The sequence below is a fragment of the Mytilus edulis genome, chromosome 14 (genome assembly GCF_963676685.1).
Source record: "Mytilus edulis chromosome 14, xbMytEdul2.2, whole genome shotgun sequence".
Taxonomy (NCBI): Eukaryota; Metazoa; Mollusca; class Bivalvia; order Mytilida; family Mytilidae; genus Mytilus; species Mytilus edulis.
The window spans coordinates 5,878,772-5,897,059 of NC_092357.1; the positions used below are offsets into that span (position 1 = coordinate 5,878,772).

Genomic DNA, 18,288 nt, shown 5'->3' on the forward strand with positions numbered 1-18,288 from the left:
TTTACTGTTATATCTTGTGTAGACTTGGTGTCATATATTGATGTACCTATTACATGGAACTGGTCTATGATAGAGTCCATGTGTTGATCTTGTTTACTGTGTTATATCTTGTGTAGACTTGGTGTCATGTATTGATGTACCTATTACATGGAACTGGTCTATGATAGAGTCCATGTGTTGATCTTGTTTTACCGTGTAAATATATCTTGTGTAGACTTGGTGTCATATATTGATGTACCTATTACATGGAACTGGTCTATGATAGAGTTTTTGTGTTGGTCTTGTTTTACTGTTATATCTTGTGTAGACTTGGTGTCATATATTGATGTACCTATTACATGGAACTGGTCTATGATAGAGTCCATGTGTTGATCTTGTTTTACTGTTATATCTTGTGTAGACTTGGTGTCATATATTGATGTACCTATTACATGGAACTGGTCTATGATAGAGTTTTTGTGTTGATCTTGTTTACTGTGTTATATCTTGTGTAGACTTGGTGTCATGTATTGATGTACCTATTACATGGAACTGGTCTATGATAGAGTCCATGTGTTGATCTTGTTTTACTGTTTTATATCTTGTGTAGACTTGGTGTCATATATTGCTGTACCTATTACATGGAACTGGTCTATGATAGAGTTTTTGTGTTGATCTTGTTTACTGTGTTATATCTTGTGTAGACTTGGTGTCATATATTGCTGTACCTACTACATGGAACTGGTCTATGATAGAGTCCATGTGTTGATCTTGTTTTACTGTTTTATATCTTGTGTAGACTTGGTGTCATATATTGCTGTACCTATTACATGGAACTGGTCTATGATAGAGTCCATGTGTTGGTCTTGTTTTACTGTTATATCTTGTGTAGACTTGGTGTCATATATTGCTGTACCTATTACATGGAACTGGTCTATGATAGAGTCCATGTGTTGATCTTGTTTTACTGTTTTATATCTTGTGTAGACTTGGTGTCATATATTGCTGTACCTATTACATGGAACTGGTCTATGATAGAGTTTTAGTGTTGGTCTTGTTTTACTGTTATATCTTGTGTAGACTTGGTGTCATATATTGATGTACCTATTACATGGAACTGGTCTATGATAGAGTCCATGTGTTGATCTTGTTTTACTGTGTTATATCTTGTGTATATTTGGTGTCATATATTGCTGTTGATATTACAGGTCACTGGTCTATGATAGAGTCTATGTGTTGATCTTGTTTGACTGTGTTATATCTTGTGTAGATTTGGTGTCATACATTGCTGTTCCTATTACATGGAACTTGCCTATGATGTACATGATATAGTCCATGCATTGATTTTGTTTTACTGTTTTATAATTTGTGTAGACTTGGTGTCATATATTGCTGTTCCTTTTACATAGAACTGGTCTATGATAGAGTCCATGTGTTGATCTTGTTTGACTGTGTTATTTCTTGTGTAGACTTGGTGTCATATATTGCTGTTCATATTACATGGAACTTGTCTATGATAGAGTCCATGTGTTGATCTTGTTTTACCGTGTAAATATATCTTGTGTAGACTTGGTGTCATATATTGATGTACCTATTACATGGAACTGGTCTATGATAGAGTTTTTGTGTTGGTCTTGTTTTACTGTTATATCTTGTGTAGACTTGGTGTCATATATTGATGTACCTATTACATGGAACTGGTCTATGATAGAGTCCATGTGTTGATCTTGTTTACTGTGCGATATCTTGTGTAGACTTGGTGTCATGTATAGCTATACCTATTACATTGAAGTGGTCTATGATAGAGTCAATGTGTTGATCTTGTTTTACTGTGTTATATTTAGTGTAGATTTGGTGTCATATATTGTTGATTCTAATACATGGAACTGGTCTATGATAGAGTCCATGTGTTCATCTTGTTTACTGTGGCATATCTTAAATAGTGAAATAGTGAAGGTGTGGCATATCATGTATAAATAGCGAAATGGTGAAAGGATCAAGTATCGGTCGCTTATAAACAACCACCAAAGTTACTGGTTCTCAAGGAACTTGTCTCAGAAATGACAAAATATGGTTAAAAATAACGTTTATTTGTACAACTTAAATAGAACATAAGCCAACTTGTAATCACATAACACAATTATTCATCTATTATATGAAATATACCTATGAGCAAATGTATAAAGAACAAATGTTATCAATATAAAAAGTGCTTCAAGTATTAACTCAGAGGAACTGCCACTGCCAAAAACAATGAAGTTGGTTCCATTTTTAAGATAAGTTCATCTAAAGGCTTATATGGTCCATATTTCTTTCCTGTGAACACCTCCATCAAATCATATCCCTTTTGATTTGTAAGGCCAAAATCGCTCAGTGTCTTATTTACGTATTGTAGCCATCCAAAGTTGTTAGAATTCAGTATTCCTACAGCATACCTTCCTGCTGGAGACAGCGGTCTTAACCAACCTTCCACGTTACCTTGCTGAAAAATATTATATAGGAAGATGTAGTGTGAGCGCCAATGAGACAACTCTCCATCCAAAAAACAATTTATAAAAGTAAACCATTATAGGTCAATGTATGGCCTTCAGCACGGAGCCTTGGCTCACACCAAACAACAAGCTATAAAGGACCCCAAAATTACTAGTGTAAAACCATTCAAACGGGAAAACAAACGGTCAATTTGCATTTATCGCCTGAAAACATATATTCAGAGCTGCCAATTTTCACGCATTGTCATGCTTATTTGGCGGCATTTCCTTCGATCATTTTTTTCCCTCTTTGATCCTTACAATTTTAGCAAAATCCCACACATTTGCTTCATGAAAAGTTAAATTGGCAGAACTAATATGCATTCACACATTTGCTTCATGAAAAGTTAAATTGGCAGAACTAATATGCATTCACGATTTGCTTGCATTAGCGAAAGTTTATTCTTTTTCGATGTAATATTATAGGGACTTAAAAAGTCACATTCTTGTCACCTTGGTGTTTATCACAGTGTTACAATTTTTGATTGGCTTTAACATTTTTAATAGTATTGCTCTTTTTTGTCATGTCTGTGATATTTTACTTAGCGATGGTATATTCCATCGGCATTAGTTAGTGGCCAAAGTGTTTGAAACATCAATAACTTGGTCAAACCTTTATGGAGTATTTCAAAACTTGGCCAGAAGCTTTTTTATTATTAAAAAGTATCGATAGAAAATATTTGAAACTTTTTTTTTCTTATTTCCTGTTCTAACCCGATAAAAAGGCTTATTATATTTGTAGTTAACTTTAAGATACAGTCTAAGGTTAAAGTTTATCAACAAAAATAACTATGTGAACCGTTCATGAAATTTCAAAAAATAATGACAAATTCGAGGACCACATATGATGTGAAGTATCCTGATTTTCATATTGCTTTCTTTGCTCCATTAAAATACCAATAATATGATGAATGTTACTCTTAAACGCACATGTATTTAAGCACACATAGCTGAAGGTTATATGCTTGTGTTCATCCCTTACATGTAGTGCTCTTGTAAAGTCAATCCTGGTCACGGCACCAAAATGTCAAAGAAAACGTTGCATGTCATAATTTGCAATCGATCTGAAGAATGCCAAAGTATACAAGGGACACGTCACAAAGTCTTAAGTTTACAATATAAGAAATAAGTGACGTCCCAACGTTGTGTTCTCTACGAATTTACTGCAATGCATTGTACCTAAACGTGGAACCATACTTACTCGGACAGGATATTTAAACATTCGTCTTCCTTGTATACCAAGTGGATCTTGACTAATGGCTATTACTTCTTTGTTCAATAATATCTTCTTTGACTCGTTATCAATTTCCCTTAGGTCTACAGACATAAATAGAGGTGACGCAAACAGAGCCCACATACCCATCTGGATCTTCTGTTGATTCAGACTTAAACCATAGTCTCCAACAACTAACTGTACAGAAAAAAAGCAACTACAATGTACTTACTGTATAGATAAATAAAAACCAACAACTAACTACTCAGAAAATAAAAACAACTACTGACTAATGTTACTGTACAGAAAATAAATACTAACTACTAATTGTATATAGAAAAATAAAGACAAACTAACAACTTTTCAGAAAATAAAAACCAACTAATAACTGTACAGAAAAAAAATCAGAAAGGCATGTTATACAATTCGCAGTAATATTTCAATCAAAATTATCGTTGCTATACTATTAAAATGTGTATAAACATTGCTGTCACTGAATTTGATACCCAACTGATATTTACCATGTCAGCATCGTGCCAATGACCCGGTCCTGCGGAATCAATGAACTCCTCTGTCTTATTACCATAGAAACTAATGATTTGGTATACATTTTCCCAGCTATCTTGTACATCCATATACGATCTCACTGTATTACACGTATTTGCACCAGGAGTATAAGTTCCCTATGGAAAGCATTTAGTATTGAAGTGAAAAAAAGTACTGTTAATCATTTCAATATCAATACTGGTTTACTACTTTGGTTAGATTTAATTAATAAATCAGTATTCTTTTTTTATGCCCCATTTATGGGCATTATGTTTTCTGGTCTGTGCGTCCGTTCGTCCGTCCGTTCGTCCGTCCGTTCGTTCGTCCGTCCGTTCGTTCGTTCGTCCGTCTGTCCCGCTTCAGGTTAAAGTTTTTGGTCGAGGTAGTTTTTGATGAAGTTGAAGTCTAATCAACTTGAAACTTAGTACATATGTTCTGTATGATATGATCTTTCTAATTTTAATTCCAAATTAGAGATTTAACCCCATTTTCACGGTCCACTGAACATAGAAAATGATAGTGCGGATGGGGCATCCGTGTACTGGGGACACATTCTTGTTATGTCATATCTTATTGATTGGTTGATTGATTGACGCCAATGATGGTGCAAACATATTGATTGATTGGTTGATTGATTGTTTGATTGATTGACGTCAAGGATGGTACATACATATTGATTCGTTGATTAATTGACGTCAATGATGGTACATACATATTGATTGGTTGATTGATTGACGTCAGTGATGGTACATACATATTGATTGGTTGAATGATTGACGTTAATGATGGTACATACATATTGATTGGTTGACTGATTGACTTCAATGATGGTACATACATATTGATTGGCTAATCGATTCACACAAATGGGCGCATACATATCATTATGTTGATTAGTAACTGTTGACACCAATGGGTTAAAAAATATCAATTGGTTAATTGATTGACGACAACGATGATAAATAAATGTGTATCGATTGGTTGAATCTAATGAGTGCATACATATAGATTAGTTAATAAATTGACGCAAATGGGTGCAAGCATATCGATAAGGTAATTGATTGAAGCAATATTTGACTATTCCTAGTGGTTTTCTTTTTAATTTTCATCTTTTCAATACTTACTTGAGGGTTAGCACAACTACAACAAACATATAAAAATGGTCGCTCAGTTTTGTTCAGGAAAAATCCCATCACTTCAATACCTGAAACATACAAAATTCTTTATAATGAGGCACCTCATGGGGTGTCAAAGGAATAACATAATCACAACTTTTTGCCAATATAATCATATAGTGATTCATTATTTTGTTAAAAGGTTATCAAATAATCAAAAATACAGTCCTAGGTTATCAAATTATCAAATAATCATGAAATACATAGTCTGATAACCAAATGATCACTATAAAAATGGCCAAGTGATCACACATCAATTAAATGCTTCGTCAAACGCAGCCTGATACGACAGCAGAGGTCGAACCTTGAACAGTTGTTGAAAGTTTTGGCACAATATTCAAGCTTGACACTGTCTGAATTTGGATCCTGATCAAATTTTTGACAAAATGATTGAAATATTTGTATAATTTTTCAAGTGAAGATTGAGCAATTCTGTTCATTTAAAGATTTTTTCTATTGTGCAATTTGACATTTCTCGCTATTGCGCACCACTAAGTCTATGCAAATGAAGATTTCTGGATAATGGGCAGTATTGTGCTATTGCGCTAGAATCGTTATACATTTTAATTCACTAACTTACCCTCAACACTATGTGATGCGTAACAACAATCTATTTTTAACATGTCCACACCCCACGAAGCATAAGTCTCAGCATCCAGAGGTATATAGAATTCGTTTCCAGGGTAACCTTGACACGTCTTTGAACCAACATCACCATAAAGACCAAACTTTAGACCTTTGGAGTGAATCTAAAAGTAACATCAATCAATTTATTTCCAATTCATTTAAAACCTTTAGAAACTAAGCTTAGTTAGCTAGATAATATTATATATTTAGGCAATAGTAGCTTACCGATGTTCAAATTTCGTAAAAAAAAATAAATTAGAAAAGACAATAAGATAACAAAAACAATTGTAATAATCGCACGAACGAGGGTCGGGTTTGGGTTAATATAATATAGACCAATGAACACGAAGTGCAGAATAAAAAGCAAAAAATATAAAGAATAGATGAAAATAAAATATACACACAAAAATTGAGAGAATAGTAGAGTGCTGAAGTATAAAGAACAGAGAAAAATTACATACAAAAATAAAGAATATAGAAATGAAAGGCACCCCATCCAGACCCTCACGAACTCCAAAAGGAGCGAGACATGAAACTTCCTTTATCCTTTTCCTAAAACATATGACTAAGGGATTTCTATGCTGTATTTGATGATATGTTGCTTTAAGATTTTTTAAGCGACAGCTAGATAGTTAAAAATACTGAATAATTTTCTCGCTGTGTTAAAGACCCATTGATGGCCTTGAGCTGTTTGCTGTTATTTGGTTGGGTTGTTGTCTCTTTGAGACATTCCTTGTGTCAATTCTCAGTTCTACTATTAAGCAGAGTAAAAAGTATAGAAATTGATAACAATAAGGAGAAAGAAATATTTAAGTGAAATTTGTAAGCCAAGTTAAATGGTGTAGAAAAACTACCGAGAGTTTGGTTTACTGTACAAAATATCAGACAGTCTACAGAGTGTTATTAAATTCCTTGCCGAGAAATCTGCTATATATATGACTCTGGAATGTAATAACTGGTGATATTTGACTAAGTGGTATAATTCCAGGCAATGTGCATGGTATACATCTCAGCATTTGCACATGGTATAATTCCAGACATTTCACATCGTACCATTCCAGGCATTTCGCATGGTATCATTCCAGGCATTGTGCGCAGTATTATACCAATCATTGTTAAAGGTATCATTTCAGGGATGGGAAAATTCTCTAACATATGTAAGTTTCTTTGAACAGAGTGTCACAATTACCCACTAACTGGTTTGTGCTTACTGCTTTTTTTTCTCTCAAGGCAGCTCATGGATTATTTTTTTCTATTTATTTTGAATTAAATTTAGATAAACAATGAAATTCATCGTTTTAAGATTTGTACATATATTGTCAGGGAATACTTTTTTGGATTTTAGAATTTAAAACCCAATGGCATTTATATGTACATACGTAGTCTATGACAGGTTTCATACCACCAGGGAATCTTAGTGGGTCTGCCATTAATCTCCCGTCAGTGCTATTTCTCTGATGTGCCATCCAGCAATCGTCAACCGCCAAGTACTCATAACCAGCATCAAGATACCCGCCATCTACCATCTGATCAGCCATTTGCATCAACAGCTTTGCGCTGAAACAATCATATATAATTTCATTTGTATGTATCAAACGCAAACAATTACAATTTTCTCATTAGAGCAGCTGCCTTTATTTGCAATCGTCAATCTTAATTCAGCTAGCATAACAACAGTAATTTGTAAAAGAGGGACGAAAGATACAAAAGGAGAGAGTCAAACTCATAGATAGAAAATAAACTGACAACGCCATGGCTAAAAATAAAAAGACAAACAGACAAATTATAGTACAGAAGACACAACATAGAAAACTAAAGACTAAGCAACACGAACCCCACAAAAAACTTGGAGTGATCTCAGGTGCTCCGGAAGAGTAAACTGTGAAATCACGGTTAATGTAAGCATATTTATCTATAGTGGATCGGAAAACAAGTTAATACAACTTAAATTAATCCCTTTACACTTTGCTGGTGCGAGTGCTGCCATGTAGCGGTACTGATTAGTCTGCTCTTTTCGAAATCTACATGTAGCGGTACTGATTAGTCTGCTCTTTTCGAAATCTACAAGTAGTGTGTCGGTTATGTCCATAATATTTTGCTTACTCTTGACACGCGTCACCCATTTATCACCCCTTTAAAGAACAACCGGCATCGTTTCTCAATACCATACTCGCAAATTGTTAAGTAAGGAAGAGGCTTAAATTTAAAATTCACTCACTGGTATTTTAACTTGTCCCCGGAACGGGAATTGAACCAGGAACCTTTGTGTTTGTAGTCCTATGCACTAACCACTAAACCACGGCTCTCATCTACATTTGTGCTTGATATTGCTTTAATTTCTAACTGTTTTGATTTGAGCATAACTGATCAATGAAGCTTAAGTAGAAGAAACACAAATCTTGCGTACTTAATTAGAAACCTATTATCTTAGGTGTGTTTACAACAGATACGCGCGCAATGAATAAATCAAAAGACACACATCCCGTAGCATCGAAACGCTGATGTATAAACGCTATGTGTAAACCATTGTGGCAGGATTTAATAAAGGATAAAAAAATCAATAACGCAATGTCACTCAAACATAAACATAAACCATAACGTTCGTAATCAATGGGTTAGTAACCCAACCTAACATTGCGGTTTTCAGTGTCCACCGTAATAGCTGTTTTGTTGTTGTTACGTTCCAACGTAGTCGTAGCAAGTGTCTATATTCAAACTTACCTTATACAGTTATCGGGTTCAGCCTCACAATCGGTAAAGCATCGGAATCTTTCCCATGACATCCAACCCATTGGAGGAGTCCTAGCTAACCCATTGTCCAAAGCTACGGTAAAGTAGTTTATCAATACACTATAAATTACAGCCACAGGGAACATCATCATTTAGCAATGTCAATCTGCAAATTATCGAAACAAATATTTTGACACATTGACGGATCCAGGTATTCTGAGGGTTTGGATGGGATGTCCTTAATTTCTATAGTCTTTATTTTTTTATGCCATTTTCTTTTTATATTTTTTTGCATTGATATATATGAAGATGTGGTATGCTTGCCAATGAGACAACTCTCCACAAGAGACCAAATGGCACAGAAATTAACAATAGGTCACAATACTACCTTCAACAATGAGCAAAGCCCATATCGCATAGTCAGTTATAAAAGGCCCCGAAAGGACAAATGTAAAACAATTCAAACGAGAAAACTAACGGCCTTATTTATGATCAAAAATGAACGAAAAACAAATATGTAACACATAAACAAACGACAACCACTGAATTACAGGCTCCTGACTTGGGACAGACACATACATACAGAATGTGGCGGGATTAAACATGTTAGCGGGACCCCAACCCTCTTTTAACTTAAGACAGTGGTGTAACAGTACAACATATAAGACCGAACTATAAAAATCAGTTGAAAGGGCTAAACTCAGCAGAAGGATACAAATAGAAATATATTGCTCGTCTTTTCGTTGTATTTTTTTTCTTTTTATTTTGTCTTGTAATTGTCAGTTTCCCACAGACTAATGCGTTATAAAACCTATAAATGTCCCAATGATCTCCGCATTGTTTTGTCCCATCGACTAATGCGTTATAAAACCTACGAATGTCCCAATGATCTCCGCATTGTTTTGTCCCACAGACTAATGCGTTATAAAACCTATAAATGTCCCAATGATCTCCGCATTGTTTTGTCCCACAGACTAATGCGTTATAAAACCTATGAATGTCCCAATGATCTCCGCATTGTTTTGTCCCATCGACTAATGCGTTATAAAACCTATGAATGTCTCAATGATCTCCACATTGTTTTGTCCCACAGACTAATGCGTTATAAAACCTATGAATGTCCCAATGATCTCCACATTGTTTTGTCCCACAGACTAATGCGATATAAAACTTATGAATGTCCCAATGATCTCCACATTGTTTTGTCCCACAGACTAATGCGTTATAAAACCTATGAATGTCCCAATGATCTCCACATTGTTTTGTCCCACAGACTAATGCGTTATAAAACCTATGAATGTCCCTATGATCTCCACATTGTTTTGTCCCATCGACTAATGCGTTATAAGACCTATGAATGTCCCAATGATCTCTGCATTGTTTTGTCCCATCGACTAATGCGTTATAAAACCTATAAATGTCCCAATGATCTCAACATTGTTTTGTCCCACAGACTAATGCGTTATAAAACCTATGAATGTCCCAATGATCTCTGCATTGTTTTGTCCCACAGACTAATGCGTTATAAAACCTATGAATGTCCCAATGATCTCCACATTGTTTTGTCCCACAGACTTATGCGTTATAAAACCTATGAATGTCCCAATGATCTCCGCATTGTTTTGTCCCACAGACTAATGCGTTATAAAACCTACGAATGTCCCAATGATCTCAGCATTGTTTTGTCCCACAGACTAATGCGTTATAAAACCTATGAATGTCCCAATGATCTCCACATTGTTTTGTCCCACAGACTAATGCGTTATAAAACCTATGAATGTCCCTATGATCTCCACATTGTTTTGTCCCATCGACTAATGCGTTATAAAACCTATGAATGTCCCAATGATCTCCGCATTGTTTTGTCCCATTGACTAATGCGTTATAAAACCTATGAATGTCCCAATGATCTCTGCATTGTTTTGTCCCAGAGACTAATGCGTTATAAAACTTATGAATGTCCCAATGATCTCCGCATTGTTTTGTCCCACAGACTAATGCGTTATAAAACCTATGAATGTCCCAATGATCTCCGCATTGTTTTGTCCCACAAAAAGAAACAACTAACATACTTACATTTGTTCATTGGGCCTCATACGCGACTGTTTTTATCTGGTTTAATTTGTATTATTAGTGGTTTATCCTGATTTGAATGTATAACTATCATCACTCTCTTTACTCATCACAAGAAATGGGAAATCACAATTCACAGGTGTTATTTTAATTTGTTTGGAATCGATCGTAAAACGATGAAATAGAAAATGATGATTGCTTTCTTTCTCCAAGTATTATAGTGTCTACATGAATTGGATTTACAGAATAGAAATAATAGGCCAAACTTACAGTTTTGAGAAAAAGGACCAACAAAATAAAGAATGGAGACCATTTGGGCAAAAATGAACTAGAAGAATAGAGAATAAATGGATGTTTAAATATAAAGAACAGATAATTGTGGACCAAACATACGAAGAAGAAATCTTAACCAAAATAATCATAAATACATGACTTCATCCCGATTTAGACTACATAAATGTGTCAGGAACTATAAAATATTTAAACAATCTTCTCGTAAGGTATTCGGAGAACGAAGATGCATTTGTCTGTAGAAGTGACAGTCAATTGGTATAAAAGGGTTCACGTGAATATAACTCTCAAAATATTCATGCATAAGTAAACAGAAAAATATTAAGAACACACACAAATACAGACAAGAGTTATCATATAGAAATGCAGAAGAGTCGTAAGATAGATTTGCATGGTAGATTTAAAAATATATTAGTAATTTAACTTACTTCCGCTTTTGGACTATATTTTATAAACGATAGAAAATTCAATCATTTGCAAATGTATAACTGTTTTAAAAAAATGATTCAATTATTGAAAGTTCATGTGGAAGCATTTGTGACGAAAATGATAAGCACTTTACCTTGGCTTCTTTGTTTGTTTGCTGACAACTAAATCCCTCAGCTAAATCCTATACCAAGTTCTTCATCGTTTGCAGCGAAAAATACAAAATATCAACCTACACAAATCGACATAAAAATAAACCTAACTGCTTTGCGATATAGGTTTTCTTGCATCGATTAAAAATTATATCATAATAATTTACCGTATCAAATACAAATACCGGTATGAGATGTCTTAGATGTCCTTATGTGAACTACAGTTCTTATTTATAAACGGTTACGCTTCGCATGCTATATGAGGTAGAGACATGCTTCATTAATCAGGAAGTTAAAAGACAAATTTAAAAAACAATAACTAAGAGGTTTCATTAAGCACGGCTGGTAATCTACACACGCAGAACATTTGGTTCTGCAATGAAAACCGTGAGAGGATTTTCCGGTTGTGCTTGAGTGGAGTAATTGTCACCGCTTCAAAAGGTATGTACATTTATAAATCTCAATTTTCTTATTCAACTGATCAAAATATTGAAAATCAGAGAATGCTATGCTGTGGTGAATACTTAAACGAAGAGATACATGTATCATTCACTGTTGTACGTAGAGTTGAACTCTTACAAAATCAGTTGCCCCACGAGAAATTGCCTAAAAAAGTGACATTTCAATTTTGAAATGGTTCTATTTACAGACCTACAAGTTCAAATGTAGTTTTTTTTTCGGGCAATGGGTATGAATGTTGCTTTTGGCGGCATGTACCGTGTCCGGTGTTGATAGACGTCTTAATAATTTCAAAAACTACATTTTTTCATTAAGTCATGCGTGAGGGGATCGGTTCTGATTGAGGACATCGTGAATGCGTGAGGGGAAGGACACACATTTTTTTAATCTTTGGCTTTCTGACTTTTGTTGACTCAATAAATGTGATCAATGCTGATTAAAAAGCACAGATTTATCCTTATACTTTAATAGATGTAAACTGATCACTGATTCAATGAAATCAAACTATTAATTGCTTGTTCAATTTCAGAAAATGCCATTGTTCAAAGGAAAAAGGAAAAGAGGACTGAAATTGACTCTCTACAAATAGCCATGGAGATACAAGTTATCCCCGCCCTCGAAGCGAACTAAACCCTCTGGGAGTAATCCTGTCGTCAAATATACGTCACAGAAACCACCACATTTATTTGAGAAAAGTATATCTCCGATCAAAACTTCAACACCTATTTATATTAGACGTAATCTGTTCACCCAAAATCACGAAATTTTCGAAAAAAAAGGCAGATATACAATATTTATTATTCACAAACATCGATGAAAGCCAAGATAATCTCGAGGAGGACCGTAAGGAAGTGCATGTATTAGACAAGGAAGAAGTCATAGAAGAAGACCACGTAGTAGACCACGAGAAAGACCACATGGAAGACCTTGAGGAAGAATATAAAGTTTTTTTAAAGTGCTTTAGATAAACTCTCAGACGTAGGGAAAAGGGAAAGATTTTTGATTTTTTTTCCCATTAGTACAGAGTGGACGTTTTCCTTTAAACAACATTGCATTCGACCTGTTTTTGGACATTGTTTAATGGTTTGAAAAGGACGAATCAAGACGAATGAGATACTCCCCAACATCTCTGCAGTATTTTTGGTTATTCTTGACAAGTTAACATTTTTTGTTTTTATTCTTCGTGAAACATATTATTAAATCTAGGTTCCCACAATTTATTTCATAATTCAATCTCATAAACTTTTCTAAGCACACATAATAATTATTATGTGTTTTTTAATGAACAATGTATCCTAATTTAGGTAAATTTCTACGACTCATAGCTTGAATATAAAGATATAATTTGTACTTCCCCTCACGCATTTACGATGTCCTCAATCAGAACCGATCCCCTCACGCATGACATAATGAAAAAATGTAGTTTTTGGAAATATTAAGACGTCTATCAACACCGGACAGCGTTCATGCCGCCAAAAACAACATTCATACCCATTGCCCTAAAAAAAAACTAAATTTGAACTTGTAGGTCCGTAAATAGAACCATTTCAAAATTGAAATGTCACTTTTTTAGGCAATTTTTCGTGGGGCAACTGATTTTGTAGGAGTTCAACTCTACGTACAACAGTAAATGATACATGTATCTCTTCGTTAAAGTATTCACCACAGCATAGCATTCTCTGATTTTCAATATTTTGATCAGTTGAATAAGAAAATTGAGATTTAGAAATGTACATTCCGTTTGAAGCGGTGACAATTACTCCACTCAATCACAACCGGAAAATCCTCTCACGGTTTTCATTGCAGAACCAAATGTTCTGCGTGTGTAGATTACCAGCCGTGTTAAGATAAATGTTATACTGATTCATTTATTCGTTAAACAGTTTATGTCTTCCTCTGTGCTATTTTATCCTGGGGATAATTTGTCATAGTACATTTTTTCAAGACATGATATTTCACAGGTAGATTTTATCCAGAAGAGTGAAATTCTATATGCCTTATGCGGATAACATTTGCCAGTATATATTTTATTCGAAGAAGAGGTGATTAGGTGTAGGAAAATGTGGTATGAGTGCCAATGAGACAACTCTCCATCCAAATAACAATTTATAAAAGTAAACCATTATAGGTCAAGGTACGGCCTTCAACACGGAGCCTTGGCTCACACCGAACAACAAGCTATAAAGGGCCCCAAAATTACAAATGTAAAACCATTCAAACGGGAAAACCAACGTTCTAAACTATATAAAAATACAAGAAACGAGAAACATATATAAACTAAATTAACAAACGACAACTACTGTACATCAGATTCCTGACTTAGGACAGGTGCAAACATTGTTTGATAAGTTATTTTTCTGATTTTATAGCAGCAAAACTCATTTCATGATCATTCTTAATTGATGAGGAATTGGAGGCTTTGTACAATATCAAGGAAATGAAAAAAAAAATGGTTTACTCAATTGTGTTTTAAAAGGAAAAGACGTTTATCCCATACTGGTCTCATTTGATTCAAAGCTTTTTAAGAACAAGAAATAGTGGATTTAACTTATTCGGGCGTCAGTCGATAGTCAACGTTCCTCAGTCTGTCAACTCATCGAAAAGCCGGGGAGCTGTTTTATGATATTGACGGCATGCAAATATGTACTTTTACCGTTAAAATTTATATACTAGTATATATATATATATATATATATATATATAGAGTCTATAAGAATCTACCAACCAGTAAACTTAATAGGTATTGGATCATCAAAATTGACAATACTACACAAACAGGAAAAATTATATGAGTCTGAAAGATTGTGAAAGATTACACAATCTTTCAGACTCATATATATATATAAGAAGATGTGGTATGAGGGCCAATGAGACAGCTCTCCATCCAAGTCGCAATTTGTGAAAGTTAACCATAATAAGATTGAGAATGGAAATGGTGAATGTGTAAAAGAGACAAAAATCCGACAAAAGAGAAGTTAACAACCGAATGCCACCAAGGGGTCTGTAATGCAGCATAGGCGTACTTCAGCTGGCCACTAAACAAAAATGAATACTAGTTCAGTAAAAATGGACGTCATACTTAACTCCTATATATATTAAAGAAACTAAAATTAAAAATCATACAAGACTTACAACGGTTAGAGGCTCCAGACTTTGGACAGGCGCAAAAATGCGGCTGGGTTAAACATGTCATGGCCAACTATTTTCCTCAGTGTAAGCCAGTACGAGTTATCGCGCATGATTTTGATTTCTTATCCGTCTGATCAGTCTTTTCTGTGTGTGATATCTTATCAAGACAACATGCTGAGTTTGTAAAGACAATGTTGACACTCGTAAATAATTTGACAACCCTAAGTAAACAATATTATAAATATATGACATTGTAGCATACTAGTTTCCGCATGAATACGAGTTGTATAAACTGACTTTATTTCCAAAAGATAAAATTCGATTTTACCGAATATCAAACCGCACATACAAAATAAAAAGTCGAAAAAGGACAAATATGAGATCATGATTACCAAACATATACGAATATGAGACAACGTAGAGTTTGAATACACATACACAAACTCATTGCAACATTTTGATTTTTTATTAAAAGAATAAATTCAGTCTCTGCTTTTACTCTTGTTTTACCTCCCAGAATTGTATGTTTATTAATATTTTCTCTAACTTTTCAGCCATGATTTCTGAGAGATATTTCAAAATTGGCCTTTAACACTAAATGCTTTTATAGTACTTTTGCCCGCGATGATGCAGTTTGTTTATAAATCACAATGGAAAACACGCTACAGTACAATAAACGTATTGTCCTTTAAATAGCTTTAATTTTGCTATGTGCAAAAAAGAGAAGTATAAATTTGTAGAGCTAAAAAAAAAATCCAAATTTCTTTAAAAATGCTTCCAGTTAAGACAAAAGTTAACGATGTGAAAAGCGTCTTCTACGTAAAATAAATTTGCAAATTTTGACATTTCTATCACATTCACTGTCTACCTATAGAACAATAGACAATTTCTCAAATTAGATTGGTTTTTTTTTTAAGTTTGGATGTTCCGAAGTGACAAAGTTTTTTTCTAAAAAAGATCAGTTTGCTGGTCATCTTATAATGGACACTCTATCGATACATGTTTCTCATTTTCAACAATATTTATACACGCTTCACGACATGTTCGTTGATGGAAGGATAGGTCTCTCACTAACAAAAATGATATAGTCTTAGAGTACTTGTTTTATTTTTATAGATATAAGCCAATCGAAGCACATACTTATGATTCTAATGAATTTATGTACTGATATTCTCAAACTAATCAGCAAATTTCCCCAAAATTTAATTGCATGCCGCCTAAAACCGTAAAGAAAGTCCCACAGAAAAGTGGATACAATAATGTTCCGAATATTATATTAAAAGGGGGGGGGGATATTACTGATATGTAAAGGAAAGTCTTAATCACGGAAACAGTGTTATCTGAAATTCACAACAGGTGATCAAATACTTGATGAAATTTGTGAACTTCACGCAGATATCTTTAGAACATGCTAATTGAAACAACAGGGGTCGCAGGCATCTGTTTTCATGTTTTAACGATTCAAATTATCTCATTCATTCGATAAATAAAAATTCTGCAAATACATGTACAATATAAATGCAAGAAGATTTGGTATAAGTGCCAATGAGACAGCTCTCCGTAAACTTTACATTAACAGAACAATAATTAAAATAAGTTTCCTTTTTAATACAAATTTTACCTGAATGTACAAGTATAAAAAAAATATATATTTCAAGATAGAAACTTCTGAAAGGACGGAGACAAATAAAAAATAATATTTATTTTGTTCTACGCGATTTATTTTTCTAAAAGTTAAGTGGATAAAAAGAGAATGTGCATCAAACAAGCAATAGACTAGTATATATCACATGTACATGTAAGATAGTACAGCGATTCATATTGCCAATCAAAAGCAGTGAAAAGGTATCAAATTGATGAAAGAAAATTTGACGTATAAGATTTCATTCCAAATCCATCTACTACAAAAGATCTTCTGCATCTGGAAAATTTAAGATAATGACACTTTTCCTGTTTCATCAAAACTAATTGGTCTTTTTAAAACATGAGAATAATATTTATAAAATATGTATCTATTACTTCTATGTAAATCAGATTAACATGTTTAAGTATAAAAATTGTTTAGTTACGGCCGCCTTATTATTAAAAAAAAAACCTTTTTAAAAGATATGTAAGAAAATTGCAAAGAAAAAATCCATTTTAGATGGGATTTCAAATTTTTTTAATACGCTTCACGAAAAACATCCAAAAGTCTGAGTTAATGTAATAGTGAAAGATTTTATATTATCAAAAATAATGAAAAATGACAGCTGGACAAAAATATTATTTTAAATGAAAAGTTGCACTTTTACTTTACTGAATTTTTAAACTCATGATGTAAAACATTTTATTAAATGTATAAATATTTTATGTACAAATAGATTTAACTTTTTTTTGTGACCTGTGAGCGATTTACTTGGTAGGACAATGGAAGTACTATATATATCAATATAATACTTCCATGGACTTAGAATTTTTCTCGCAATCTTCAAATAATGACAACAACTCCAGTTTTGGATAAAAAAGGCCCCGATTCATTAAATTTTCTAAAATACCAAATATATACCATTGGAAAGATTATAAAGCAAAGAACATATATTTATGCCAATGAATTTATTTCTAAGAATAGTGAAAGATGTATTCATGAATGAAAACTCCTTTGCATACGTTTTTGGTTTCGAATTGTATGAAGTAATAGGGAATGAACCACTTTTTTTAAAATGAAAATGGCCGTAACTTCTGCAATCCCGATTCAATTATAAATTATGTCATTAGAAAGCTAAGAAAATATATTTTCTAACGTGATGCCAATGAAAAAGATATTTATTTTTGTTTACTTTCAGCTAACCAAAATTCAATATTTCCTTTAACAATCTATAGTAAATTTATCGATATCGATTGCGATCAAATTTAGCGCATGCGCACTGCGGGTGCTGATAATAGTTGCGTATGTTTTTGAGATCTCAACCATGACTATT

At 33.6% G+C, this 18,288-nt stretch overlaps 1 protein-coding gene and 1 long non-coding RNA gene across 4 annotated transcripts; one reads left to right on the forward strand and one right to left on the reverse strand.

Moving 5' to 3' along the window:
- Nucleotides 1-2,056: 2,056 nt before the first annotated feature.
- LOC139502409 (alpha-galactosidase A-like) lies at nucleotides 2,057-11,985 on the reverse strand. 3 transcript variants are annotated; one of them, XM_071291856.1, is made up of 8 exons: nucleotides 11,728-11,985; nucleotides 8,793-8,967; nucleotides 7,451-7,628; nucleotides 6,025-6,193; nucleotides 5,394-5,473; nucleotides 4,245-4,406; nucleotides 3,712-3,921; nucleotides 2,057-2,461 (listed from the first exon to the last, which is right to left on the reverse strand). In XM_071291856.1, exons 2-8 carry the CDS (start codon nucleotides 8,951-8,953, stop codon nucleotides 2,201-2,203), a joined length of 1,221 nt encoding a protein of 406 aa, XP_071147957.1. In that variant the 5' UTR covers nucleotides 8,954-8,967; nucleotides 11,728-11,985; the 3' UTR covers nucleotides 2,057-2,200. The 3 variants fall into 3 exon arrangements, with proteins under 3 accessions (XP_071147957.1, XP_071147958.1, XP_071147959.1); XM_071291857.1 differs by having other exon boundaries at nucleotides 11,911-11,983; XM_071291858.1 differs by lacking the exon at nucleotides 8,793-8,967 and having other exon boundaries at nucleotides 11,728-11,904.
- Nucleotides 11,986-12,073: 88 nt separating this feature from the next.
- On the forward strand, nucleotides 12,074-13,418 carry LOC139502410 (uncharacterized). Its single transcript, XR_011658835.1, has 2 exons — nucleotides 12,074-12,184; nucleotides 12,732-13,418. It is a non-coding gene; the product is annotated as an uncharacterized lncRNA (long non-coding RNA).
- The last annotated feature ends 4,870 nt before the right edge of the window (nucleotides 13,419-18,288 follow it).